The 27,751-nt window shown below is 38.2% G+C and overlaps 1 protein-coding gene across 11 annotated transcripts in view; it reads left to right on the plus strand.

Moving 5' to 3' along the window:
• The window catches only part of BRIP1 (BRCA1 interacting helicase 1), a 142,179-nt gene extending 118,858 nt beyond the window's left edge, over positions 1 to 23,321 (plus strand). For 10 of the 11 annotated variants that reach the window (XM_065573186.1, XM_065573188.1, XM_065573184.1 and 7 more), the window contains one exon: positions 21,573 to 23,321. In XM_065573186.1, coding sequence (XP_065429258.1) covers positions 21,573 to 21,719 — 147 coding nt within the window. In that variant the 3' untranslated portion in view covers positions 21,720 to 23,321. Of the gene's footprint in view, positions 1 to 2,890; positions 3,113 to 4,556; positions 4,717 to 21,572 lie in introns of those variants that run through there. The other variant, XM_065573189.1, reaches the window with a different exon arrangement.
• The last annotated feature ends 4,430 nt before the right edge of the window (positions 23,322 to 27,751 follow it).

A 27,751-nucleotide genomic window follows, 5' to 3' on the forward strand; every position in this document is an offset into this window, starting at 1 on the left:
CTGCTTACTTTTGTCTATTTTTAACCCTCACTTGTTGTGTCATGTCAAACATAGATTATAAATTCTTTGTTTGACTATGATTTAATTTGTTCTTGTGAGACATCTAACCCTCTTTTGGACTCCCAAACCTTTATGGTAATGATAATGGCCTTGCTCACTAAGGTTGTAGAGTCATGCTACTAGACCACATATACTAGTGGCATAGCTAGGGATGTTAGCATCAACATTCATTGATGACAACATGGAAACAATGAGACACATATGCCATAGTATGGTTAAATGCAGAGGCTACAACTTTATTAAAATTCTTAACCAACAGGGACCATTCCTCCCAACTACATGTTTGGGCTGTTCCAATGCAGATTTCATCTTGGCACCAGTGGCCCTGGGTTCTGCAAACCTGAGGGGAGCTATGAAGGCCATGTCCCGCCCCCTTAACACTCTCAGGCCTACTCAGGGAGCCTGGCTGGCAGTCAGAGTCCCAATCCACTCCCCACCTACAAACAGGAGGTAGGAGAAATTAGATGAGGGGAGCCACATGCAGCATGACATGTGGAAACATGCCCCCTCACTGTGCAAATGTTATACTCTGGGCCCATGCCCAAGAAGCCCCTTGGGTTACAGGGTCTTCCCCTTGGACCCTTTCTAACTCACCAGCCGTACTAGAACCCACTGAAGTCGCAAAATGTAATATAAACCCAAAATGGATCTCAGAGATACTGGATGGGGGTGAAAAAATCCACACAGCAGTTTGCCAATTTTGCAAGATGGGAAAAATTCCTTCCAGATCTCCAAACGAAGTCTGGCAATGAGCCTCTACCCTGGTATCTACAGAGATCTCGTCCATTAGATGGGGAGAATATGGCTATGCCTATGCTATGAGCTAGGGGTGTGATTCCCTGCTCACATACACATACTCATGCTAGTTTTCATTGAGTGTAGTGTAGCCACTGTAGAACGGGTAGTGGCAAGACTGTGCCAAGTACTTACTCACCAGTTTCAGGCAGGTTTGTACTCAACATGGCTAAGCCATGCCTTCCTTGCTAGTTCCCCTGCTACACTGCTATTTATACTTAGGATTGTTCAAGGAGAGCTACTGTGTACACAAGCTGGGAATCACGCCCCTCCCTCCTCGTGGAGACATAGCCTCCGAGTGGGGCTTGAATGGAACCAAACTGGCAGCTTGGCAGCAGAAAGCAAAAGAGCTCAGAATGGCTACTCGCGGCAATAAAAGTAAGGAGAGACCACCCTCCAGAGCAAGGGAGGGCTAGGCACATGGCCCCTCCTAACTCCCCTGTCCAATACCAGTTGCAGTAGGCAGGTCAGAATCCATTTCCTGGCCACCAGATAGGATAGCCTTCCTCCTCCCATCATGGAAGGGGCTGTGGAGGAATGAGAAAGGAGCAGCACCCTCTCCCATACACTTATTCTTCAGAGATGGGAAGGGGGAACCAGGAAGAGCACATAGAGCACTCCCCCAGCTGCTCCTGCTCGGTGATCTCCAGGTGCCCCCTTAACCCAGGGGTAGAGGAAGTGAGGGCTGTCCCCACTGCTTCTGGATCCATCAAAGTTTTAAACCTGGCTAGCAAGATGAGCATTATTATATGAATACAGAAAAGCAGGCCAAAAGTAGTAAAGGATCATCCACTTTCAGAACGACCTACTTTTGGGGCTTGTCACAGGCTGGCTGGTTCTTTAAGGTGAATCAGGCTCAGCCTTGCCTGTGATGTTGCTATTATCCTCCATGGGATCCTGATCTGGTAGCTTAGCATAGTGACTCCAGCTGTGCAAGGATCAGGGAGGACTGCATAGAGAGAGAGGAGGAAGGAAACCCAGGAGAGAGGAGCAAGGGGAGTTTTTTCCCTGGGAAGAGGCTGGTGAAGGCAGGCTGGAGAGACCCACAGGGAGCAGGTTAGGCTCCTGTGGGAGGTGCTGACATAGGGCCTGTGAGAAGCTGCCACCATTCCCAGGCAGGAGAAGCAGTCTGCTAAGAAGGAGGACATCCAGAGAAAAAGCCTTGGGAAGCAGTGCTCAGCCAAAGCAGCAAAGAAGGAACTCTGCAGGCGCCAGGAATAGTGGTCAAGCATGGGGAACTTCACAGCCTGAGAGGGGTAGAAGGATCTTTTGTTTGGATGTTGGCGTGGATTCTTTAGTTGGACTTTTGTTACCCTGAAAGGGAACAGAACTGGAAAAGGGAGCTGAGCCACGGAAGACCTAGCCAGAGAGAGAGGCTATCACAGGGCCAAAGAAATGGCTAACGGGCGCTGGAGATGTCAACTATAACACCAGGGCACTACTGCGGCACGTGGAACACTTAGAGGGCAACATGGTCTAATGTCATCAATAAATTCCTGACCTTTCATCTGTTTCTTAAACATTAAATTGTCTGTTCTTGTGCCTTTGGCAATTGATATATAGTGAAGTGGAAGTGTGGTACAGGAAATGAAACCATTCTGAAGCTCTGGGGTGCTTTAGCATTGGTGGGCACCAATGTGTCTATTGGCAGCAATAGGTTTTTTACTGTTTAGATTAGACTCCTTTTGTCAGTTGATTGATGGAAGTGTAAAATCTGTCACATTTTGATGAAAATTTAACATAAATGCAATTTATGGAAAATAGATTCAAACTCACTCATCAGGTTAGTATTTATACTAGAAAAAAAACACTCATTGATAAGTAGATTTGGGATACATTAGAAAAATAAAATAAGGTCACTGTCCAAAGCCCATTTAAATCAATGGAGGTCTTTTCATTGACTTGAAGAGGTGTCGGATCTGGGCCTAAATTACCATCTTGTAAATGTGGAAAGTTTGCAGTGTATTCAAACTGTATTGTATTCAAAACTGTGTGTATAAAAAGAATACTTTAACCTCTACTTTTTTAATTTTAGGAACTTTGAAAAAAGCTTTCTGCAGTAATGCAGAGCTGCAAATAGTCCAGAAACTCTTCAGAAATACAAATGTAAGAGCTACAGAATCTCTTAGCAATTGCATGTGTGAATTAGGTGCCATTTCAGAAGATGATAATGTGGTGTTGATCATCACAGATGATGCAAGTCTTAGTCATCTTAAAGAAACTTTGAAGGTTTATCAAACTCAAGTGAAGTATGAAGGTAAATCTCTCTGATGGCTAATACATACCCCATACTGATTGCCAAATCCTTATTCATTAAGAGCTCACTTCATGTCAGACTTATCATGTGAGACCCCCCCTCACATTCATGGAATTTGAATTAAGTGCTGATGAGACTCATGGGCTCTTCCTTTTAGGTCGTTGGCAAGTGGACCCTTTAACATTTGTTTCTCCCAGGCTGTATACCTAGTAGCCATTGCATTGAGCCAGGAGTGAGTGAAATAGAAGTACTTATAGCCGATACACCTTTCATAATGAAAAGTTTCAGAGTAGCACTCCAAAAGGATAAGATCTACCCAAATTTCTCCTTGTAATGATGTCTGAATTCCATCTCAACCAGTCCATCAGCCCCTCATTCTTCTTCACTAGGCATTGTAACTTACCAAGGAAAGCAAAGCTACATAAATTAGATGTCCGGTGGTATTGCAGCATTATTACCTGGATAATAAAAAATCTTTTTGCAGATTTATAAAGTTATTTTGGCATTTGGGGACAAGTCCAATGAGGAATCAATATTTGCTTTAATATAATCTTAATTGGTTAAACTTTATTCAACTATGTTAACCACGCAGGTATCCAGTCCTGCAGGCCACTTCTGTTACATCCAACCAAGCTAGCTTCCATGATGATCTTGAGAAATGTCTTCTCTTTTGAAATCTGTATAGCTGCCACACCAGTTCTACCCTTTTGACTAGGCAGTTAAGACTGATATTCTTTACAGGAAAGCAGTTGTTTAACAAAGGAGTCCTCACACCTCTTCTAGAGTGTAGTTACTGTTAATGCTAGTCAACCTCCCAGGACTGGGGAATATGCAGAAGCAATTCTGTGTGGAAAAAGGAATGTTACTCCCTTGTAGATGGAGTGCCACACTAAATTCATTGTTTGGTGTAAGCAAGCATAACTCTATTGACTTCTGTTGAGATGCATCTGTTTACACCAGCAGTGAATTTGACCTGTTGCCTTCTAATCCACACCAATGCATCTTCTCTTCCTCAATTCTTCATGTCATTCCATGGTATTCTGAATTAGGGGATCTGCAGAGGCAATATACTTGGTGAGATCTAGTTACAGGTAACTAACTTTCCTTTTACTGCACATTTAGCTGATATATACCAAAAGCAAAGAAAAAAGATTTTTGTTAATGTATAGACTGCTTTGTTACTACTAGACTGCATAGTCTATTAGATATGATTTTGTCAGATGATTCTAATTGAATGAATTATTCTCTTATTAAAATTATTAAATATTACAAAGTTTTCCTCTTCATTACTTTTCTCTCTCTTACTTATTGACATACTAAAAACTGAATGTCCATTTGGATTTTTCACATGTGAAACATTTCACAAATCAAACTTGTAATATTACTTTCTTTTAAGATGTCTCTGGATGTATGTATGAAAGGATTTTTTCTTTCTTTTTGGAAGACTTGGACACAGGTTTATCTTTAAATGCTATCTGGAATGTGAAGGAATGTTCTCTGACCAGCTATTTGCAATGCAGAAACTGTGTCATCCGGTCTATTTCTCCGTGTCCTTTGGTAGGAGCTGAAATTATTGATCTCAATAACAATGCACAGTCATGGGTAAGTTCAATTGGTTCATATTGTGTATCAGAGGTAGCAAATGAGTTGTATGTATCGATTGAACATATCTAAATGCCAGTTTTAAAGAGAGTGAAAATATACTTTTAAATAGGGAAAAATGTAGGTTACTTAAGTCATGCTTCTACCAGATAGGTTTGAAATTATTTACACTAGAGTGTTTAGTAACTGAGATTAGGTCACCTTAAATCAAGACCTTTTTCAGTGTCTGTAGATAATTTGATAGACTGTCTATAGTTTTAATTTTATTATCAAAATATCCAGCATTTACTAATATTTCATATAAAAGGAGCACTGACTGATCTGGGAACAAAACAGAAGAGCAAAGGGTCATAAAAGGTTGTTACAAGGAGGAGAAAAATTATTGTTCTTAACCTCTGAGGATAGGACAAGAAGCAATGGGCTTAAATTGCAGCAAGGGAGGTTTAGGTTGGACATTAGGAAACTTCCTAACTGTCAGGGTAGTTAAGCACTGGAATAAATTGCTTAGAGAGGTTGTGAAACTTCCCCCCATGTTAAGTTCTCCTCACACCTTCTATGGGTCATCTCGATTATCACTTCAAAGTTTTTTCTTCTGCTGCTACTGATAGCTCATCTCAATTGATTCGCCTCTTACAATTGGTATGCGTACAAATGGTATACAACTTCCACCTTTTCATGTTCTCTGTATGTATAAATATCTTCTGTCTGTGTGTTTCACTCTATGCATCTGAATTATTACCCAACAATATAAAATAGATGATCACTGTAAGTTATAATAAAATGAGTTCATGATTTACCAAGTTTAGATGTTTTGAACAGTAATCTTTTATTTTAGTGTATTTTTTAAAGTGATGATTTTGTAACTTATGCTAGGAAATATGAAGGATTGCGTGTGCAAATGAGAGCAAGTGTTTCACCCTTCTGTTGTTTTGTGTGAGAGTGTAGTTTGTACAGCCAATGTCAGCCAATATATAGCTGTGGAATCGATTGTCATTAAATTTATATATTTCGTATTTTTATTAATGTGCAGAATAAGCTAGCATTATAGTCTTAATCTACTTCCAGGTCTTAACCTCTCCCTTTCCTTTTTAACTGGAAACATACCCATTAATTGATGTTTTAGTATTTTTACCCAATGTGGACCTATTTCCAAATAATTTTTCCTAATATACCTAAAACTATTTAGAAAGTACAGTAATAAAGTTCTTGGCAAAAAGTACTGCTTTTCCTTTTTTTTAGTTTTCCATACTGTTCAAGAAGGTGATAATTAACATGTAATCCTCCTCTGAAGATTGTAATTGAACTAGACCACTTTAAGTATTACTTTATTCTGTGCATCGATATTCTGATATAGTACAATAAAGCACACAATATACAAAGATTGTGCAAAGTGGTAGATCCTTATTTTCCTGCAAGAAAAAAGCTTGATTAGGCGTGTATAATGGCAAAGGTAACATTATATTAACTCAGAGGGTGACTGTCTATGGAGGAGTAAAATAGGAAGTGAAAATCAGAAAAAGGTGGTCTAGTAATTAGAAAATATCAGAGGACACATAGTTGGTTATAACAAAAGGGCATTACAAAATCTGGTAACCAAACAGTTGGATATTGACCCAGCAACTGGGCTGCAAATGAGCGACAGGTCTGTTAATTCTTCTTCGAGTGATGGTCCTTATGTGTTCCCCACTGTAGGGTAGGCACACACTCCCCCATATGCCCGAGACTGGAGAATTCTAGCAAGTAGTGTCCGTTGTCCACACCTGTTCCCTTGTTCTCTTCATGCTTCGAGAGTTGGACATACTGCTAAACCTTCCTTCCCCTCCCCTGAGGGCATTCAGCCCAGAGGAGATCAAGAATCTTCTACTACCAATCTCATCTGTCCAAGTAGGGACCCCCTCCTCAGGACTGATGGTATCCAATGCCTTATGGGGTCAACCATAACCTGTTTTTTCACTCCTCATATTGGCCTTAGTAGAGGGCCATGGGACCCGTTCACACAGCATCCGGAGTCTGTGCGATCCAGTAAGAGCCTTACCACCCCTCTCCTCCAAGAGGCCAACCTGAACCTATGGAGGAGGAAGAGGATGAACCAGATCCATTCATACTATCAGTACCAACAAATATTTAATCTTCCTCTCCTAATGAGGCGGTTGCTCCAGCCTTGCCATCTCCTCCAAATGACCACCGACCATTCCAAAAGCTGCGTTGGAGAGTAGCAGAAGGGCTGTAGATCCCCTTAGAGGAGGTCCAGGTCTCACAACTCACGCTCCTGGACATCTACAGGATCTAGCAGAATAGCCCTGCCAGTTAGTAAGTGAAGAAGGCTGGAATGTCATTGCCTTGGTAATACTGTCCGCTGCTTCCTTGTCCAGGCTACTGAGCTATTACAGCTGCTCAATCCTTCTGTTCTTGGAGCTCTGGTGTTATCAGCACTAGCAGAATGCAGCCTGCTAATTCAGCAGACCTTGATGTTACTCTTAAAAAAAAGACCACAGGCACAGTTTGGTGACAAGGGCAAGCAGCTAGATTTATTGCCCTCAAGGCACAGTCCAAGCATCCCATAGAAGCTACAAGTACACTAACACATGAGTACCCTGTGGCACGGAGCGGCTCAGTCAGCAGCGGGAATTTCTACTGTCCCCTCGACCACACAAAGATGAGGCACCCCAACATTTATAGATGTAGACAAATAACTTATGTACCACCTTACGTGTTTCATGACATCTGCTTGTTACTTCCCCTTGTAACCTTGCTCCAGATGTCTTGGGCAAAACATTCCTATTCATCACTTCCGTCAAACCATCTTATCTTGTGTTAGGTCAGGGTGTACCTGGGCTAATCTTTTGGAATGTATTCACATACTTACCCAGTGCCTGGTACTACTTAGGAGTGCCTGTGTTTTAGCAACACTAGCAGAACCTTTGCCAAGTTCATGTACTGGACAGTGAACTTGTAAGCATCTGCTTCAATACTCACCTGACTTTGGTTCACAGCTCAGCCTGGCCTTTCTGAGTGTGGTTCAGGTCTTTCACCAGGTCCAGTGCTCCAGGATCTCTCTTTCTACTACACCAGTCAATGAGGTCATATAGGAACTGGCAAGAACTCTATGGCACTTGCCAGTTGCCTTTGTCCCTACCTCTAAGAGGGCAGAAAAGCTGTTCTTTGTCTAAGGCTAAGGGAGCAGAGTTCTTGTTCTCCGACCCTGCCCCAAACTCTCCAAGCAGCCATGGAAAGTTCCAGACAACACCACCCAAGGGCAGATAAGGAGGCCAAGTGTTTAGACCTTATGAGGAGAAAGGTGTTTCCTTCCACCAACCTCCAATTTAGAATTTCCAGCTACCAAGCTCTCCTGGCAAAATATGATTTTTTAAAAATTATTCTAAGTTCCTGGACTGTAAAGACAAGTTACCCCAGGAGTATATGGCTCAATTTCAAGCCCTTATTGATGAGGGTAAATTAGTGGCAAGGACCTCATTACAAGCGGCAGTCGATGCAGCTGATACTGTTTTGAGATCTATGGCAACTGCTGTAAGGTTGTGCTGGGCTACACTCTTAGGGGCCCCCTGTAGAGAACTTTTCCTTTAATGAGATCAATCTTTTCCACCAGAAGACAGACACACATTTGCATTCGCCAAAAGACTCCAGGACAACTGTCTGCTCCCTAGGTATGTATACACAAGCCCCATAAGCTATACCATTGAGTTTCTCTCCCCACCTCCTCCCAGCATCCTTTCCCTATTCCTCTTCAGGGATCACTGTCATGATAAGATTCTCCTTCAGGAGGTAAAATTCCTCCTCCAACCAGCCATAGAGTGGACACCTCTTTAACATCAGGGAAAAGGGTTTTATTCCAAATATTCTCTAGTCCCCAAAATGACAAGAGGGTTGAGACCCGTCCTCCACCTGAATTATGTCTATCCTCTTATCCCGCTGCTTCCTTGAATACTATGGAAGAATTCGATAGGATAGAGAATGAGTCATTCTTTTTGCACCCAAATGGCCCAGGCAATTCTGGCTCCCAGGTCTCCAGCATATGTCAGTCTGGCTGTCCATCAGTATTCATCCTTTCCTGGATCTTTTGACTCAAGGGAATGGTAAAGTCATACATCCCAACCCGGAAGCTCTTCACCTCTTGGTATTTAGATGGGCACTGGAGCTAGAACGTTTCTGTTCCGAAACTGTGCAAGCCGTTCTTACAAATAGGAGTGTTGTAGGAGCGCACCACTCACCAGCGGACTGGTGCCTCCTCCTGGTACTCTGGGGATTAGCTTGAGGCTAATGCGCTCCCCCACCCCCATGGTTTTTAACACCATCACGCCGCTGGTCTGCAGCTCCTCCCACAGCCTCAGGAATCCAGCATCCTCTTCATGGCTCAGTCCTCCAACCATGTCACTGTCCATGTTCCCCAACTTCCGGGGGAGGTTTAGCTCCTCAATAGTCCTAGGAAGTCTTCCCGCTCACTGCCTCTGTGCCACTTGCCAGTGACTGGTAGGGGAACCCAGGCCCACCCTCTTCTTCAGTTTCCGGCCCAGGGACCTTCAGCTCAGCAGTCTTGCCCTTCTCTCTCTGGCCTCATTGCTCTATCCCTGGGCTTCTTCCTACCACTGGTTTCCCTTTTCTTCCTGGGCCTGCCAGTTCCCAAAGCCTCCTCCCTCTTCCTAGGGAGTGACCGCAGCCTGCAGTCTCCACTCACTTCTTCCTTTCTCCTAGGGGTGTCTGCCTTTTCCCAGCAGCCCCTTCTGCTTTAAGCTCCTGGGTTGCCTAATGGGTTAATTGGTTATCACCTCATCACAATCAGAAAAGACTCCATGAGAAAATGTTATCTAGCCAAGTGGAAGCATTTCTGTCTGGACCCAGCAGCTCTGTATGTCTCCTGAGACAATGGGTATTCCTCATATTTTGGATTACTTCCTTATCCTCAAGATGATGTTTCTTTCCCTTAGCTCGATATGGGTTCACCTGGTGGTAATCAGTGCATGTCACTGTCCATCGAATGGCTACTCTGTCTTTACTCACCCAATCACCTCCAGTTTCTTAAAGGGCTTAGTTAGAATTTTCCCACTGGTAATAAGCCCAGCTCCTCAAAGGGACCTTAATTTAGTACTTTCACCAATACCAAGCCACCTTTCAACCCCCCTAGCTAGCTATTGAATGCTTCATCTGTTTATGCAAGTTGCTTTCCTCGTTGCTGTCACCTCAGTCAGAAAAGTAGGTGTACTGGGATCCCTAACAGCAGACCCTCCTTATGCTACATTTCATAAAGACAAGGTCTTGCTATGACTACATTGACATTCACCCCTAAAGTAGTTTTGGAATTTCACATAAATGAGCTTATCCACTTAACTGTGCTATTCCCAAAGCCCCAGACCTCTAGCTTAGGGAAGAGACTTCATTCCCTTGAAATGTGATGAGGATCTCCAAGTAGATCTCTGGCTGAATCCTAATTTATAAACTTGCACACCTTCCTCCCCAGATGAGGTAAGGGCTCACTGTATGAGAGCACAGGCTGCATCAGTAGCATCATTCAAGACATAACTCTGCTTTACGTTTGCAAGGCAGCAACATAGAGTTCCGTCCACACATTCACAAGATCATATACCTTGGTCCAAGTCTCCTCCAGTGGCGCATCCTTTGGGATGGCAGTTCTACAAGCAGCCATATCACTTGCATCCTCATACTCTTTTCCATTTTGAGTACTGCTTGTCAGTCACCCACAGTGAAATACATGTAGGGACCAGCACTTAAATAACTTTCCTCTTCTTTACCCTTTATATCTGGAGTTTTTTTGAGATGTGTGGTCCCTGTCTCTATTCCACTAGCCATCCTCCCTTCTGCTTCGGTTCCTCTGATTTGTGGTTAGAGGAGGAACTGGAGAGGTGTTGGTCCACCTCGCCCCTTATATCCTCAGCATGTAGCAGGAGGAGAGTGAGGATGCAGGATGCCAACGGACACTACTTGCTAGAATTCTCCGGTCTCGGAGCATGGTGCACAGTGTGGTACCGATAAGGGCCAATGTATTTTTAAGAACTCGGCAGCTAGAACATAATTCAGAAAATAAAGCTACTACAGTCTCCCTTTATAATGACTCATAATTCTGAAATAGCTGCAAGGCAATAGTTTTTAGATGTCATATCTATCTTTGGCATTGGTAAATGTAGTAAGGAATAATATGGTAGGTTATAAAAGAGCAACATAGACTCCCAAAAAATGCCCACATCTGGTTTTTGATGGAGCATTTTGAAAGCTATGGGCATTCAGGAAAGAGGCAGCTAATCTCTTAATGCATGTGTTTGTTTCAGAGAGCGACTCAGGAATGAACCTTGTCATGTTTGATAGACTTGCGAAACAACTGTTAGAACTTCAGTAACACTTTGCACCTCATATGTGTATTTTAATGTTGTATGACAGTACCTGTATTTCTTTAAGTGTAAGCAGTTGACCTGCATGATGATGATGATGGGTATCAGGGACGGAGATGCTATTTGTTTCTTTATAGGCTTAGGACAAATGATAGTAAAGGTAAATGTAGTTTCAATTTTAGCATCATTTTACTTTGACCAAATATCTATTTTTTTTAAATTGGGAATTCATATATTTATTGTAAACAAAGATTTAAAAGAAATTGAAATGATTATTGTATGCTACTAAAAGGAAAATCAGCGCAAGCACAAATGTTTTATGGTGCGGAAGCTGGGACTCAGTTATTTTCAGCTTGCATTTGCATGTTCTTGAGTATGAAATTCTTGCTGCTGTTGAGCAATGTGATTGAAGAGAGAAAAATCAACACCAAAGTTTAACACTGCGGCCTAGTCCATGATTTTCATGCCTGTTGTCAATTTGAGAGATCAGATGTCATCTTAAATTAAATGTCCTCCTCTCTTTATAAATTGGGAACCAAAGGGTTTTTCATGTAATAAAAAGTGCACTGTTATGGCAAAACAAGTTTAAAATGTTTTCAATCGAATTAGGATCTGGAGTTCAGTTGTTCTATAATAAATAGCCTTCTAACGAAGGCCTACCATATTTTTTCCATGAATTTAGCTTGAATTTAAGTCTTAATTGAATGGTTACCATAATGTAATTCATTTTTTTAATGTATTGTTTAAACTAGACTTTAAGAAAGCATCCATTTATATTCAAAGTTCAGTATGCTAATTCAGCACCAAATTTCTTTGCGTTTGGTTAAATTGTGCTTGCTGTTGATCTAGAAACCTCCATTGGCTTGTACAAGCTTCAGTGTGGTTTATGTGATATCAACACCATGTGAATGATCACAGTAACCATTTTTATTCCTGAAAGTTCTCCAAAGAATTTTACATACTTCCATGTTCTCTTCTGTGTTAAAATGATAGAATGCTCATAGCTGAGAGAACTTTGAAACCTATAGGAAATTTTTTAGTGCTACAAATCAAAAGCCTGGTGCTTTGAGATCCAGCCCAGCTAATGTAATAAATCTTCCCTCGCCTATTAAAAGTTAAACCAAGCTCTTTTGATAAAGATTTTTTAACTTATTAAGCAGTTGTTACTGTAACTGATTAGACAGTCAGCTGTTGAGACAGTAGCTTTTATATAACAGGATATTGTTTTGTTCATCATGTTACCACATTTGGCAAACTTTTATCTTAATGCGCCTTTCGGGAATACCAGTCTGACCTCAATCTGAGTAAAGCCTTAATAGTCGACGTGAGGGATGCTTGCAGGAGGTGGCGTGGTCATTTTCGCAGACTGTATATTTGTTATCGCATGTTAATCAGATTCATCATTCTGTTTAATAAAGATTTCATCTGCCACGCGAATGCATAATCGGCTACGTCTGAGTGACTGCCTTTTGTCTTGAGCAGATTGCTAAAACTGCATTAAGCATCATTAGACAAAAATGACGACCTTATTAATTTGTCCTTTATGTGTTTTCTGGCAGATTGGACCTCATTATTATGCAAACACAGTACACAGAGCAGCATCAGAAGTAGCTCATTAATGTTTCTTTCCCTTAGTTTGCAACAGATTTTTATTGTGAAGTGAGCATAAAATAATTGCTAATTATGTGCATTAAATTGTACACTGCCTTTCTTAATTATGATTTTTTTAATGTTTTGAGAACATTGTAGAACACCACGAAGAAGCCACAGGGTAACAGTACTGAAGCAAGTAAGTCATAGAAACTGAATTATATACACACACATTTTATTGCCCCTTTTCCTGCCTGCAATTGTATGAAGAACAATTAGGACAGCTATGGATTGTTTTGCAACAGCTTAATTCATGTAGCTTCTTCTTTTAAAAGACTGTGAGAATTAGTTGTCAAAAATTAAAGAAATATTCATCAACAAGTAAACACAGGTAGCATTAAAATTTCACTTCTGGAAGAAATGAAATCTTGTGGCTAGCAGACATTTTTGATTCTTAAATTGTATTTATTGAATTAAAATGGCTTCATTATTTACACCCCATCATATTTCAATAACAGTTTTAAATATTTCCTTTTGTGTAATATTTACCCACCTGTCTTTTGTACTTCCTATAACCTCTATTTATAGTATAATTCTCCTTAAAATATGTAAGTACATAGGAAATTAAATGTTAGGATTTGGCATTCATCTGTGGTTTGACAACTTTGTCCTAAGTGCGTAATTGGTTTAAGCTGGTAGTGCTTCATACTTATCCATAGCACATCTTCTGTAATCTGTCTGCCACTGTAGCTGATAAGACTTGGCCACAACTGAAGTTTTTGCAGTACTAGAAATGAAATCCTGATCCATTAAGGGTTTGCATGGATTTAGCTTTATAATCTGGTTTAGAAATTGTGAGTAGACAGATCTAGAAGGAGACTAACATTGTTTTCAAAAAGATGCAATGAAAATCAGTAGATCAGCTTAAAGTTTCATAGTAAACTCTGGTTGACAGCATAACGTATGTAATATAATGCCTTTATTTCTGAAAGAGGGAAAAATAGTTTTGTTGTTGTTTGTTGGCCATTTTATCATTTTTAACATTAATTACCGTCAGAAACTGATATATATAACAGAATTATTTGAATGGCAATTCTCCTTTTTTGGTACTTACTATAAAGCATGTTAGGTTGTTGGTTTTACTGATTAGTATTACAAAGTAAATCAGTATTAGTAATTGAAATATTGGATGTCTGATCCTTATTTACTGATAAAAGTTTAAATAAACAGTGTACGGCAAGCTAATTGGAAACATGTTTATTCATCAAAGTGTACTTTTGTATTTTTATTAATAGGGTGATTTTTGACTATGCTAATGGACAGATTTATTCTCAGCTATAGTGAGCAAACATCTCGTTATTATACCAGCATCTCAGACATATTGATGATATCTACATAATTCATTATCTGATTGATAGAACACATATGCATGGAAATGCTGTGGCAAAATTAATGATTCTTTATTTGTATTAAAATGCCTTACTGTTAATAGGGTTTTGATAAATGCCTTGGAAATTTTCAACAAGAACACTCTATAGCACTCTCGTGTGTAATTTAAAAATTGTATAAGAATTGTGCTGTAAAATTGCACTTTTAGTTGTTTTAAATCAGATCTACAATATTAAATGCAGTATGAGACATATGTATTTAGTATGAATTTTAGTATGTAACTATAGAGACTTTATACATATAAAATTATGTAAGTGTATATGTGTGCACACACTAGAACAATACAAACAACACAGTAACAACATACAAACAACATAGTAACAAATCACTCAAACAAATGTGCATTGGTAAGCAATACTGTAAGTGCTGTAAGTGGAGTAAGGCTAAATAGGGCCTACATCCACTAAAATTTCAGGCATGCTGCAAAAATGTTAGTACTTTACCCAAATAGATTTTTCCTCCCACTCCAAAATCCTTGCTTTTCTTCTCCTATGAGACAGGTTAGCCGTTCAGCAGCAATCAGTTGTGCTCTGCACCTATGCTTGCTTTGCCTCTCATTGCCCTCGCAGTTGTTCCTTTTAACAAAGGATTCTGCCTTAATCCACTCTTTTTTATTCCAAGATATAATTATATTTCATACAGAAACAGTATAATTCAACCTCGGGATTATACATCCCCCTCTCCCACTCATAAAACAATCAAACAACAAGGAACAAGACCGTCCCTGGCATTAGCAGATGTAACACAATTGAAGTCAGTGTAGTTGTGCTGCTCATACAAAGGCTGAGTTTAGTCCAAAATCAGAGACACAATCACTCATCTTTCTTCTATTGATTACACTACATCTTCCAGAAGAGAGAAAACAGTTAGCTATAGCAAAATCTGCATGCACAGAGCGCTCTATCATTTTATTTTTAATTTATTTTCATGTTTAACTTTGTAAACCATTTTTTCATTCTGCCCTTCATTCTTTTGCAATTTAGTAATTCAAATGCATGGCAGGGTATATTTGTTGAGCTGGGCTTCAAGAGGACATAGGCCACATTCTTACAAGTGATTCCTGGGCACTTTTCTGAGGCTTAGTGATAGTTCCTGGGAAGTAGCATACTTAGGATCTTGGCCTAGCAAGCCATAGAATAGGAGGGCTCACATGAATCATAGAATATCAGGGTTGGAAGGGACCTCAGGAGATCTAGTCCAACCCCCTGCTCAAAGCAGGACCAATCCCCAACTAAATCATCCCAGCCAGGGCTTCATTAAGCCTGACCTTAAAAACCTCTAAGGAAGGCGATTCCACCACCTCCCTAGGTAACCCATTCCAGTGCTACACCACCATCTTAGTGAAAAAGTTTTTCCTAATATTCAACCTAAACCTCCCCCATTGCAACTTGAGACTGTTACTCCTTGTTCTGTCATATAGTACCACTGAGAACAGTCTAGGTCCATCCTCTTTGGAACCCCCTTCCAGGTAGTTGAAAGCAGCTATCAAATCCCCCCTCATTCTTCTCTTCTGCAGACTTAAACAATCCCAGTAACCTCAGGCTCTCCTCATAAGTCATGTGCTCCAGCCCCCTAATCATTTTTGTTGCCCTCTGCTGGACTCGTTCCATTTTTTCCACATCCTCCTTGTAGTGCGGGGCCTAAAACTGGACACAGTACTCCAGATGAGGCCTCACCAGTGCTGAATAGAGGGGAATTATCACGTCCCTCGATATGCTGGCAATGCTCCTACTTATACTTATGAGCTTAGTTTAAGTAGGATGGTCATGCCCTAGACATTTTTAGAAGAGCTGTATGTGAACTTCTAGGAAAGAGGGGCTGGGGATGATCTGGAGCTGTTCTTCCCCATGCCCCTTCTCTCTTTGTCAATAGAGCTTCATGCTCTCCTCTACTGCAAGGCATTGAAGGGAACAAATCTGAGTAAAGAAGGACACAGGGGCATCATAACTTCCTCTCTGGAAGGCAGAGGCACTATAACATGCTTCCTCCTCTTCAGGAATCTGTGGAAGTCCATTTGCACTGGTTCCACTGGGTTACTGGGGAGAAGCCTGAGAGCAGATGCTTTGTGACCGCTCAGAACCGGTAACTCAGTATTAAATGGATACTGCTTCTTTCACCCCACACCTTAACGTTTCCCTGTACCTCCTATTTATATAACTCTCAATGTGTCTCCTATTTTTGAGCCATTTTGCAGAAAGATACAAATCTATTACAGTCTTCTATATGTGGAAAGCACCAACATATAGGAGCTTTTTGATAGAAACACATTACTGGTACTTACTTTTTTCAGTTCTTAGTAATCAAACACTATATGAGTATAATTTAGGTTATGTTGGTTTCTGGTGTTTTATGCAGATATGAAACTTTGCATACTTCTAAAAACAAGCAGCAGCAGAATATTAATTGTTTTTGTAAATATTTTATTAACTTAAGAACATAAGAGCCATATTAGATCAGACCAATGGTCCATCTAGGCCCGTATCTAAGGGAATGAACAGAACAGGTTAACAGCTTCTGGCAGTTGGAGGTTTAGGGATACCCAAAGTAGTTTTCAAAACTTCTGGGCTGCTCTTTTGTTGTTGTTGTTACTTTCCTAGAGTCATAGGGCTAGATTGTGAAAGCCTGATTGGTGAGCACGGAACAACTGAGAGTAACTGATAAGCAGGGTAAATAAAGGGCTTACAATATGACCTATAAAACCTAGTGAAGAGAAATGACCTATGGGTCAAGCTAGTCCATCTCCTCTGGACAATGCATTCCCACCTTGCATTTTCTAGTGCTTTGTCCAATCTGATTTTAAATGTTCCAAGTGATAGGTCTTCCATTCTTTCTATAATTTCTTAGACCTCATTGACAGGAAATATTTCTTGATAGATAAACTTAAGATTTCTTTCTATCTATCTAAAGTAAAGTGTGTAAGTATGTATGAGGCTGTTAAGAGGGTTAGTCAGAAGATATAGTCTGCAGTGTTTTCAATGTGTTGATAACACTCCGCTTTATATCTGTCTCTTCTGATACAGATAGTGCTTTTCAATAATGCTGAGCAAGCAACAGCTCCCAATGTCCTCAATGGCAATTGTTGGCTGTTTATCACTGATAATCAAACCACCTCAGGCCTTGTCCAAAGCCCACCAAAGTCAGTGGGAGCCTTTCTGTTGATTTCAGTGGACCTGATTTTATGCCCTTATTTTGGAAATATCTTAGCCGATGTATTTAGTTACTGCTGCGGTCATCCCTGTAAATTTAAAAATCCCAGTAGTTATTACTTCCCAATATAGAAGAAGATTGCTATGTAATTACAAGACCACAGATGTATCCATGCATAACATGAAGAGAGATTTTAATTCATAAACTAGAAAGAACATTATAAAGAAATAACATTTTGTCATGAAGAAAATTCAGACTATGATGTGAAATTCTGTCGTGAGAACAAACTGATGTCAGATTTTAAATAGACTAAAAGTCTATAAAGTTTCAATGTCATTTTGATTCAGTGACATAAATGTACATTACAAGAACATTGATAAAAGCAATTTATGTACCATTTAAAGCCCCAGTTCTGCAATCACATTTGTGTGGGTTGGGCCTTGTGCCCATTTGGATCCAGCTGCTGACTGGGAGCTGTGATTGCAGATTATCTTTTATCACAAAGATAACCCATTTGACTGTAAGCTTTCTTTACAATAGTAGGCTAAGAATATGATAGCACAATGAAGCTAGATTAATTCAGTGCATACAATGGATGTTTATATGCAGTAAAGCAGCGCAAATAATTTACAATGATCAATTTATTAAATTTTTGTGTCTTCTAACAAATAATCTGCAAGCCAGTTTTAAAATCCTCAAATTTAGACCCTGACCCTACAATGAGCTCTATGAAGATACAGCAATCTGCAAATTACTGAAATTGAATACAACATTAACAATCTGTGCTGTGTTGATTACATGATATTTTTTCTAATCAACACAGTACAAATCGCAAATTCTGTAACTCAACAGACCATTCCAAATTCCCTTTCTGCAAATATTTCAGGCCTAAAATTATAATCACTTAGTTTATTTTCCTAATATTTTATGTATTATCTGATGATCATGATGCACAAGAAGTCTTCATATTTGTGCCATAAGACTTTGTAATAATATTGTTTCAATATCAGTATCTCTAGCAGTAGTTAGGTTGCTAAAATTCTGTTTCGTAGTAATTCCTAGTTAAATCTTCGATATATAGATTGGTATATGAAGCATGACAATCATTTAGGGAGAAAAAATTATTTGTTTTACAGTTTGACTGTTGTGGTCTGAAAATCCAAATTCACATTTCCAAGAGTGCAGTCCAAATTAGTTGTACCGACCACCATTTAAATTAATCTTTCATTGCAATTTTGAATTGAAAGAAGCAAAAAGTAAGAGCAACCAGCGTGTAACAAGTTGCATTTAAAGCATACAGGAACAGCTGCTTAGCTTACAAATGCAACATTCTAATTGTTTTATATTCTAATGAGCAGTCATTGTTACAAGCCAGTATTTTATACTGATTATTTTGCACACATAGTGCAGCTGCCACTGACCCCTCAGTCAGCACTAACAAAAAACCTCTTTGTTATCAGTATGGGAAATATCTGCTGTTGTGGGTGTGAATTCAAAACAGAGTAACATTCATCAACAGAAAAAAATTAAAAGGACCATTTATGGGAGACATTTGGGCTCTTATAAATGAATCACTGAGCTTTTGAAAGCCTTAAAATGATCACTTTTTCATATGTTTTTTAATAATTTAATTGTAAATAAAAACATAGCTCAAGATATCTGAATCCCATGGAACATTTTTTCCATAGAAATATCTATGACTTCCAATAATTTTTTAAAATATTTTGAACTCATAAGTTTCTGTTCTGCTACAATGAAAATAAGGTCATTTCTCATTTGAGTTTTTTAATTCATACATGGAGTTTTCTTTCGAGTAATTTTATGTTGAGTTTAGTAAGTAATAGCCATTTTTCCCATCTGAGGAGCCAAATGGTGGTACAGGAATGAAAGACCAAGTTATAGTTGTTGAGATGTTTTCTACATCAGATACTTTTGGGTTCTGTAAGCCATTTTCCTGTCTGAGGACATTAGAATACAGTTGATTTGTGTAACATAGGTACAGTACCAAGCACTTACATAATAAAAGTCAGTGTTGAATCTTAGACATTCAGGCCATACTGCATCACATATGCCTGACTAGAACACGGTAGAAATTCTGGTTACTTGAGACTATCCTGTCCCTTAAATAACTTCCTTGCTACACACATTTATAAGGCTGTGGAGAAAACCGTCATCACCTCCACAAACAGGTGATTCTTATGTGGTATTTATCATCGTTATTCTTCATGTCTGTACATTTCTTCCTCTTCACAATACACAGAAACATTTAGCCAAATTCTTCAACTGAAGTCAGTGGAACCACTGATATATGCTGCCCTTTCTAAAGGGCTTGTACTAAAGCATTTGGCTAAGATTTTGAATGGTGTGTGGATACATAATGAGTGCTGTGCAGAAATTTAGCTATGTACGGTAACTTTTATGGGAAGGAAGAAAGGCCATCGGGTAAAGCAATGGCTTAAGAAATCTGGATTCTGTTCCTGGCTTTGCTATATATTTCTGATGTGACCTTGGCGAGTCACTTAATCTCTCTGTAACTCAGTTTCTGTAAAATTGAGATATGAACTTTCCTGTGAGGTAGGTTTTATCTTATTCTTATCTGTAAAGAGCTTCGAGATCCTTAGCTGGAAGGTTCTGTAGAATTAGATGTTGTTGTTGTTGTTAATGGGAGTCATGCAAAAGCTACCACCATATTGATATGTGATTTCTACATAGCTTTTTTTCAAAGATTTCAGAAATTTAAAATTCTGTAATGAAGATATCCATTATAAATAACTGGTGAAAACGTAAGTATAAAACCATTCATATATCTTTTTATTACGTCTTTTGTGTTAAAGTAACCATTTCTAAATTGTATTCAGTTGAGATAAAAAGAAAAGCACAAAATGTGTGCAGTTTTGATATCTACATTTTATACTTTATAAACCTCAGCAGCAGTTCATGCTTATGGGAATTGTCTTTTATTTTTAACAGCAGCCAAGTGTATGGTTGACAGAAGCATATTTCTCTTTTGGCTTTTGTTTGAGCAGCTTCCAAAGCATCATACTACAGGTTTTTTTTAAAACTTTGCCAAGTCTAACTCAGATTAAATTTCTTTGTTAGACTTTCTCTTTTAAGCATCTGGATCAGAAATAGTATCCTCTTACTATGTAGTAATGAAACATTTGGAAATCATCTGAGAAATTGTAATAGACCACAATAGACCTGGGCTTTATTTCTCAGTGTAAGAAATATGTAGGATGCAGAGGGATTTTTTTAAAAACTAATTTCAGTTTGTTTAAAACATCTTCAGCCTACTGACAGGTTACAAGAACACTAACTGCTAGGCATTTTTATCCCTAAAGCTGTTGCTTAGTTATCCATTTTAGCCTTGTGAATTACTATTTTCATTAATACATATCTGTATTTGATGCCAAATTTTTCAGCACTCTGTGGTAATCTTAGAACACACAAGTTATGACTAATCAAGTTTTAGATAAAAATTGACAAAGGTGATGAATGCTAACCCTGGGTTTTCTTTTCTGATTAATATATATTAGTTATGCTGAGTAAGTGTGGAGAATTTGCTTATAAAATGAAGGAAAGTGAAATTGAAGTATACAGTCCGCATTAATCTGAAGACGTTTAAAATAAAATAAATGTATATCATTTTATTCATTTAAAATAATATTAAAACTTATAATAACAGTGAAATATTTCTCTCATATTTCATAAACTTGTTTGAGTGTGATAATTATAATGTAAAATCAGATTGTTCCCAGTAAACTTTCAATGGAGAGTTAAGTTGTTTTGATGTATATGGTAAGAAAGAAAGAAACAGCAGAATTTTGGTGGTAAAGAACTACTTGTAGACATTTCACTAGAAAGAAAAGGGCCAAGTTTTATGCTGGTGTGCATTAAAGTCAATAGACTGTCATCCTTTTACACCAATGGTAAATTTCAGAGAGTCCAATAGATTGAAGAAAACTTTGTCTGTTCACTACAGTATTGTAAAAAGGATATAGGAGGAGAGAAGGTAATATTGTAAGGAGTTGGGAAAGGATTAAATTAAATTACTTTGCTAACAAATTGATTTCTTTTACACTTAGTAGAGGTGGAGCTGTAATGATATGCTCCATGTTTTTTCTAGATTCCTTTACGCAGTCCACACCACTGACTGGGATTTAGACCACAGTTTTCTTTTGGTTGTCCTCGATGACACGTGTCAAAGTGCTAAATGCTGATGTCTGTTTTGTGATTGTATTTGCAGTCTTGTATACTCAGCTCTCTAATTTTTTCTCCTCTGCTTCCTCAACTTTTGTCTGATCCCTGTGAAGGAACAAGATAACGATGACATATGGTGGTACATCATTTCCTTTCCTATAGCTGCTATGTCAACTGATGAAACATACCCAAAACTTGTAATTCATGCATTGGATTGTGGTGCCAATGTTGCCCTTGGAGACAGAGTCAGTGTTTTGTGAGGCTGCATCTAAAGGAATCATGAGGATCCAACCTTGATTTTTGACTCGTCTGCCCAGTGCTGTGTCAGAGGCCTACAAAGGACTTACAAAAGATTTACACAAATGTTTAACTTTAGTCACGTAACTAGTCCCACCTACTTCAATAGGATTACTCAAGATGAGTAAAGTTTAGAACATGTGTCAGGATCGGGGCCCAATTGGTTTATTGGCATCTCTGTCCTTAGAAATATTGTGTGCGCTAAGAGCTGGCTTACTTCACTTCACTCTTCTTTTTCTTTTAAATGGCTCTTGTATGGCTCTCTTCTCTTTCACCCATGTATTTTTTTCTGCAGATGTTGGGCTTATTTGTCTGGTCCCTTGTACCCTTATATAGAGGAGGGAGAAAGTTATGCAAATGATGTAACAATACATAAAGATGAAGAAAAAGCAGATGGCTGCTCTGTTAATGGGGCTTCTCCACTTGATCCCACAGGAAGAGAGGCCTTTCATTGTCAAAAGTTCTGCAAGCACATTGATTTTTCATTCTAGCAGGATTTGTTTGCTTTTGAATTACTGCTGTGTTATCATCAGTGTATGATATACTTTCACTAGGCTACACATTTCACTGGTTTCTGGAGACTGGCTCTGTCAGGATTCCTGAAGAGAACTTCTCTTCCTTTCTATTTAGCAGAATCTTAATAAACAAGAGACATTCATGGAATTCTGTTGTTTTTTCTGTTCCGTTCAAAATGGATGGAAAAGTGTAATTTCATACTATTCACAACTTCTGTTTAGCATTTTAAAGTGTCAACATGAAAGCCATAATCAAAGCAATTTTTCATTTTCCTGTACAGCAGATTTTTTAAGAAAACAGAATATTTTCTAATATTTTTCAATAACTAAATTTTTCTTGGAAAACAGCAGTAGATGCAATTAATCCATATCTCACAAAGTAAAAAGTTCTCCATACTCCTCTGGGGGGAGCTAGGAGATGCTAATAAAGGAGTGGCTTGGCAGGATCCACACGCGGTGCACCTGTCATTGGACTGAGGCAACTGCAGGCTGGTATATATGGGCATGTGTAGGTGAAACTGTCATTTTTTTAGTCCCCTGAATCCACATATTCAAACCTTCATCTTCCTGCCCTTATTCCAGAACTGGAAGATATAAATAGAGCATAAGTGTTGATAAACAATAGGTAGATAAAATATATATCAAATTATTTGGAATTTTGCAAAATTTTGTCAAAACTGATAGAAAATGAAAACTACCCTAAACCTGAGAGAGACTGGCCAGATGCATTCATTAAAATGGCTGCCTTTATGGAAAATTCCATGAGGACTGACTGCCATTTGTTTTCATCATTTCCTTCAAAAAGTTATCAGCAATAATAATTTTTCAGAGTTAATGCAAGTTAATGAAAAATATAGCCCATATGTTATAGTATCTTAATCAGCAATACAATCTTTTTTATAGATGTGCATCTTTTATTGGTTAAAAAAAGTTTACATTTAGAATGTAATAAGTAAATTATATGAAAAACAGAATTGACAGTTTATAGTTAGACTCATATATTTGAAAAAGAAACTCATAAAGCAAAATAAAGTTCACATATGTTTCATATTTTCATTGTGTCTGTCATGAATTTGATGTGGTGATGTATTTTGTATCAACCTTGTAAATTATATAATAGTCTTCCACACAAGCATCTTTTGGGCTGATCTATGGCCTGTGTAAAACTGTTGAATTATGAATATTTTAATCTTAAGCACTGCACATATATTTATAGTCAAGATATTGCTAAGAATATTCATGTTTTGTCTCCTTTGTGGTTTGTATATTTTTCTGGAGTTTTTATATGTATGTTAAAAATAACATTTTGTGGCCAATTTAATGGAAATTCATCGCACTGAAAACATTATTTTCCCTTAAAATGGTTAGATTTAACAAAAAATGGCATTTCAGCTAGTGTGCTCATGCAGTCTGAAAGTTTTGGAAGAGTTAATTTTCTAAATTGAGACAATGTAAAGTGGTTTAAAATCTAGTACTTTATAAGTACAATTTTTCTGGCTTCTGCTTCAGAACATAGAAAAAACATTTTACTATGAGATAAAATCTAGAAGTTGTGACTCTTATATCAACATATTACTCTGATGTATCATTATCAACAACACAATATGCAAGTGGCTATAAGATGTACAAATAACATTTTCTTAAATCAGTAATTCCAATTATGAGCATATGGTATTGAACAATGACCGTACCCCGTTAAGAGGGAACAGCACTTACTTCTCTCTCTCTCCTTCAGTTTCTTCCCACCACAGGGACTTCTGAGCTATTGAGTCACTTGGCTTAGCAGACAATGCTTTGGGAGGTTCTACCTCTCCCTATTCCCTCATGCAGAACATGAAAAAGGAATCAAAGCATCTCCATCTGCTCATGAGTTACAAGTTCCATATGGCCCTGGAGGTGAGAGGGAAAGGGCCCATGGCTTTGCTTCAAGGGGTCTGCTACCTGGGGTGGGCATGCCTCGTGGTTCCTTGGACCCATGGTTGGGGAAGAGTATTTAAGGGGTTTAACTGGCTGGGACAGGAGATGTGGTGAGCTGTACATATGGCCAATCAGGAGGTTCTCCCTTGGCCCTTGCACACATTTTTCAACTCAGTGCATTGGTGGTGTCAGCTAGGGTGTGGTTATTAAGAAGGGCTAGCAGTTAACTTTTGGTTCAGGGCCTGGGGTCTCCACAACATGCACTAGGTTACATCAATCACTATATTTGGAGTGAGGGAGAAATTTTCCATCAGCATATTGGCCTGTAGTCCTCTCTTTGTTGCAATATTGACAATCCATTTTGGAGATAGTTTAATTAATAAGGAATTTGATCTTTCAGAAAAAATGTGGCTTGGTCTTGAGATTAGCAGGTAGCAGTAACAAAGATGGGTGAGAGGAATTGCAAGTTGGTTGGGATGAAAGGATGGACTTTGATCTGGGCTCAGAGTACAGAATTAAAACAGGCCACAGTTGGTGGTAGTGGCAGACAGCAAGTTCAATAATGTTCACAGGTGAAATGTGGCATGCTCTTTAAAAGGGCCTGATTCCTTTCAAAAGGGCTAGGTGGGATCTGTGGCTTTGGCAAAACTGCATCCTTTCTGCATGATAAGGACATAGAAACAGAGTGGCCGCTCTTGTGGTATAGTGTGTTTTTTCTAAAGCTTCAATTCCTGGAAGCGTGTGAATAGACAAGGATTTGTTTTCATTTAAAAAATAAAAATTTTAATCCACAGGATTGTGCGGAATACGTGACCCAAATGCACCCTAAGGACTCAAACCAAAGGGCAAATTAAAAGTACCCAAAGTGTGTGGTTTATTTTTTTTTTTATCTCATAGTTTTTATGCCAAACTCATGGTTCTTGAGGCCTGACTCATATTTTTGAAAAGCGTTAGCAATACTGTGGTGATGCCTGGGGCCTTCAAGACTCACCCCTGGATTGGTAGATCACAAGACTTGGCTGGTTGCTGTACATCATTTAACCTTATTTTGGTTTGTAGTTTGAGTTGATACTTAAATTCAAGGTGCAGGCAGAGGTCTTTAATCTATTTAATATGTCTGGAGTTTTATTTTTAGTACGGAGCCAGGAGTGACACTTAGCTATGTATCAATGTGACCAATAAACCACCAGGTGATGATTTTCGCACACATTCAGAAGAGATGCATTATTTCAGAAAATGAAAAGCTGCACAATCAATAGGTATATATGAAACACTAAACATGCAAGAACAGAGTTAACCACATATGAGACATGGTAGTAATTGTTTTTGTCTGAATTTTATACCAAGTTGCTTAATATTTATTTGTATGCTTTGAAGAAAAATGTGGAGATGCAAGCTAAAAAAAAATACCAGGAAATGAGACGAGTGTCCATTCCTGGTGAGTAGGGCATATAGAAAATAAGTATATTGAAATAAAATGTATATCAAAACATGCTAATCTTCTGCTCTTTTTACCATAAATAACCATGAATCTATTGTGCTAGTGAAATTTTATTTAACTGGATGTTGGTGAAAGAGCCTGGCCTCAAATTATAGTAGGGACAGTTAGAGTAAACTTGGTATAATATGATGAAATGGTCTTTATGAGCTGTTTCATAAAGTACAAGTGTGTGTGTGTGTGTGTGTGTGTATAGTCAAGTCAAATCAATATCACAGTGAAAAAAAGCTTTGGGGTTTTAGGTTAGAGCTTATAATAAAATTGTTTTAATCTCAAGAGGTGGCTGAGATAGCAAAGTGTTTTTTTTAATTCTAAATGTGTTACATTTTCAAACTGTTGTATGTTTGTTAGCCATCTTGTCTTACATTAGTCTCAAACAGTCATTCTAGAATTCAAAATCAGAAATTCATATTTTTAATGTAAACGGGGTAAAATGTGTATGATGATATTAATTTGTTGTTAACTAATGTAATACAACATTAATAAATGACAGTTAATCTATCAAACCAATGCCATGACATCTTACTTGTTGTTTTAATATGTTTTAAGGAAGAAATGTATTTTTCAGATGTGTTTTACATTTGCACCAGGTAATGGAAAGTACAATATATTATGTGCTTGTGCCTTAGAGGAAACTTCTTAACAAAAATAATTGAATGTAGTAAATCTTTTCCCCCTGCTTCCCCTCTTGTATGCCTTCTGCATTGTATCTCTTGTGTTAGTACTTATAGCAAACCTTGTTGGTAATGACACGATTACAGAGCTGATGCAAGTGATACTATAGTGGAACACTGCCATTACCCACCATATGTTTGCTTTACATTGCAAGGTGGGTTTAATTCTCTTTCTCACTCTCTCTGATTCTTCATTTCTTCAGTAAGCGACTTCATTTATCTGAGATTTAGAGTCTTGTTACTGTTTGCTTTTGCTATTGGGAGTAAGACTACAGTTTTCAAATAATTAGAAACATCCACAAGCTAATAAATCTGTCCTGAAATTGTTATTTGATTGTGTATATTGTGTATGTTTATATTCAACTGTGTCTCTGTATGGATGATTTATCAGGTGTTTATTTTAGAGAGTTTCATCATATACACTGGTGAGATGATTTGTTGCACAGTAGGTTTAATAACTTAAGTGCTCTGATTACTATTTGTGTTTGGTATATGGTTTATTTATTTCCTTATCAGACACTAATCTTAAAAACTTCCCTGTCCTATAAATATATAATTTGTTTTAGCTGATGTTGAGTAAATATAATCATCTGGTAAGTCACATTTTCAGGGCATCTGGATTTCCTCTTTGCTAGTAACTTCTATCAGTAACGTATATAATATATTGCTTTGTGACTATAAACTCAAATATAATAAATGCCACCCCTTGTTTTTTCTAATTCATTATAATGGTTGATCATCTTATGGTAGCATTATCTAAAGCATTTTAACTGTGTTCAAATGTGGCGATATGTTGTGTTAAAAAGCTTTTAAAATATTTAAATGGAATACTTTTCAAAAAGAAACAATGGTATAGATTAAAACTAATCCAATAAATATGAATGTAGCCCAGGCTTGCAGTCCTGGTTCATCCAGTCATTCTCTCAACCCAGGTGTTTGTTTAGTGGGAAGTCATCTTGGGAAGTGATGAGAGATGAATTTCACCCAAAGCTAGTTGGACAAGCCCCCAATATGTAGTTTCCATGCCAAAAGCAGTCTTGTTTTGTTATAAACCATTGCCTGTAAATGTTTGAAATCACAGCTTGAGACAATTGGTGATCTCTCAACACAATGAACACTATATAAGACCTTAATATAAACAATCAAGACATTTATGGTTCTAGGTGGGATTGCAACTTCCTCCACTTTTAGATCTTTACTTTTAGTAAAGATCAGTAACGTTATTTCAGAATTGAACTTTCTATGGATGTTGAGGATTGTACAAAAAAATAAAATTGTGAATCTGTTCCATTAATTATCAGTGGTGAATTAGAATTAAGTGATCTTTTCTTTCTTACAGAACAGTATTACCTTTTAAAAAAAATAATAGCTCACTTAACGCATACTTAGTT

Source organism: Chrysemys picta, chromosome 19 (genome assembly GCF_011386835.1).
Source record: "Chrysemys picta bellii isolate R12L10 chromosome 19, ASM1138683v2, whole genome shotgun sequence".
In the NCBI taxonomy this organism is placed as follows: domain Eukaryota; kingdom Metazoa; phylum Chordata; order Testudines; family Emydidae; genus Chrysemys; species Chrysemys picta.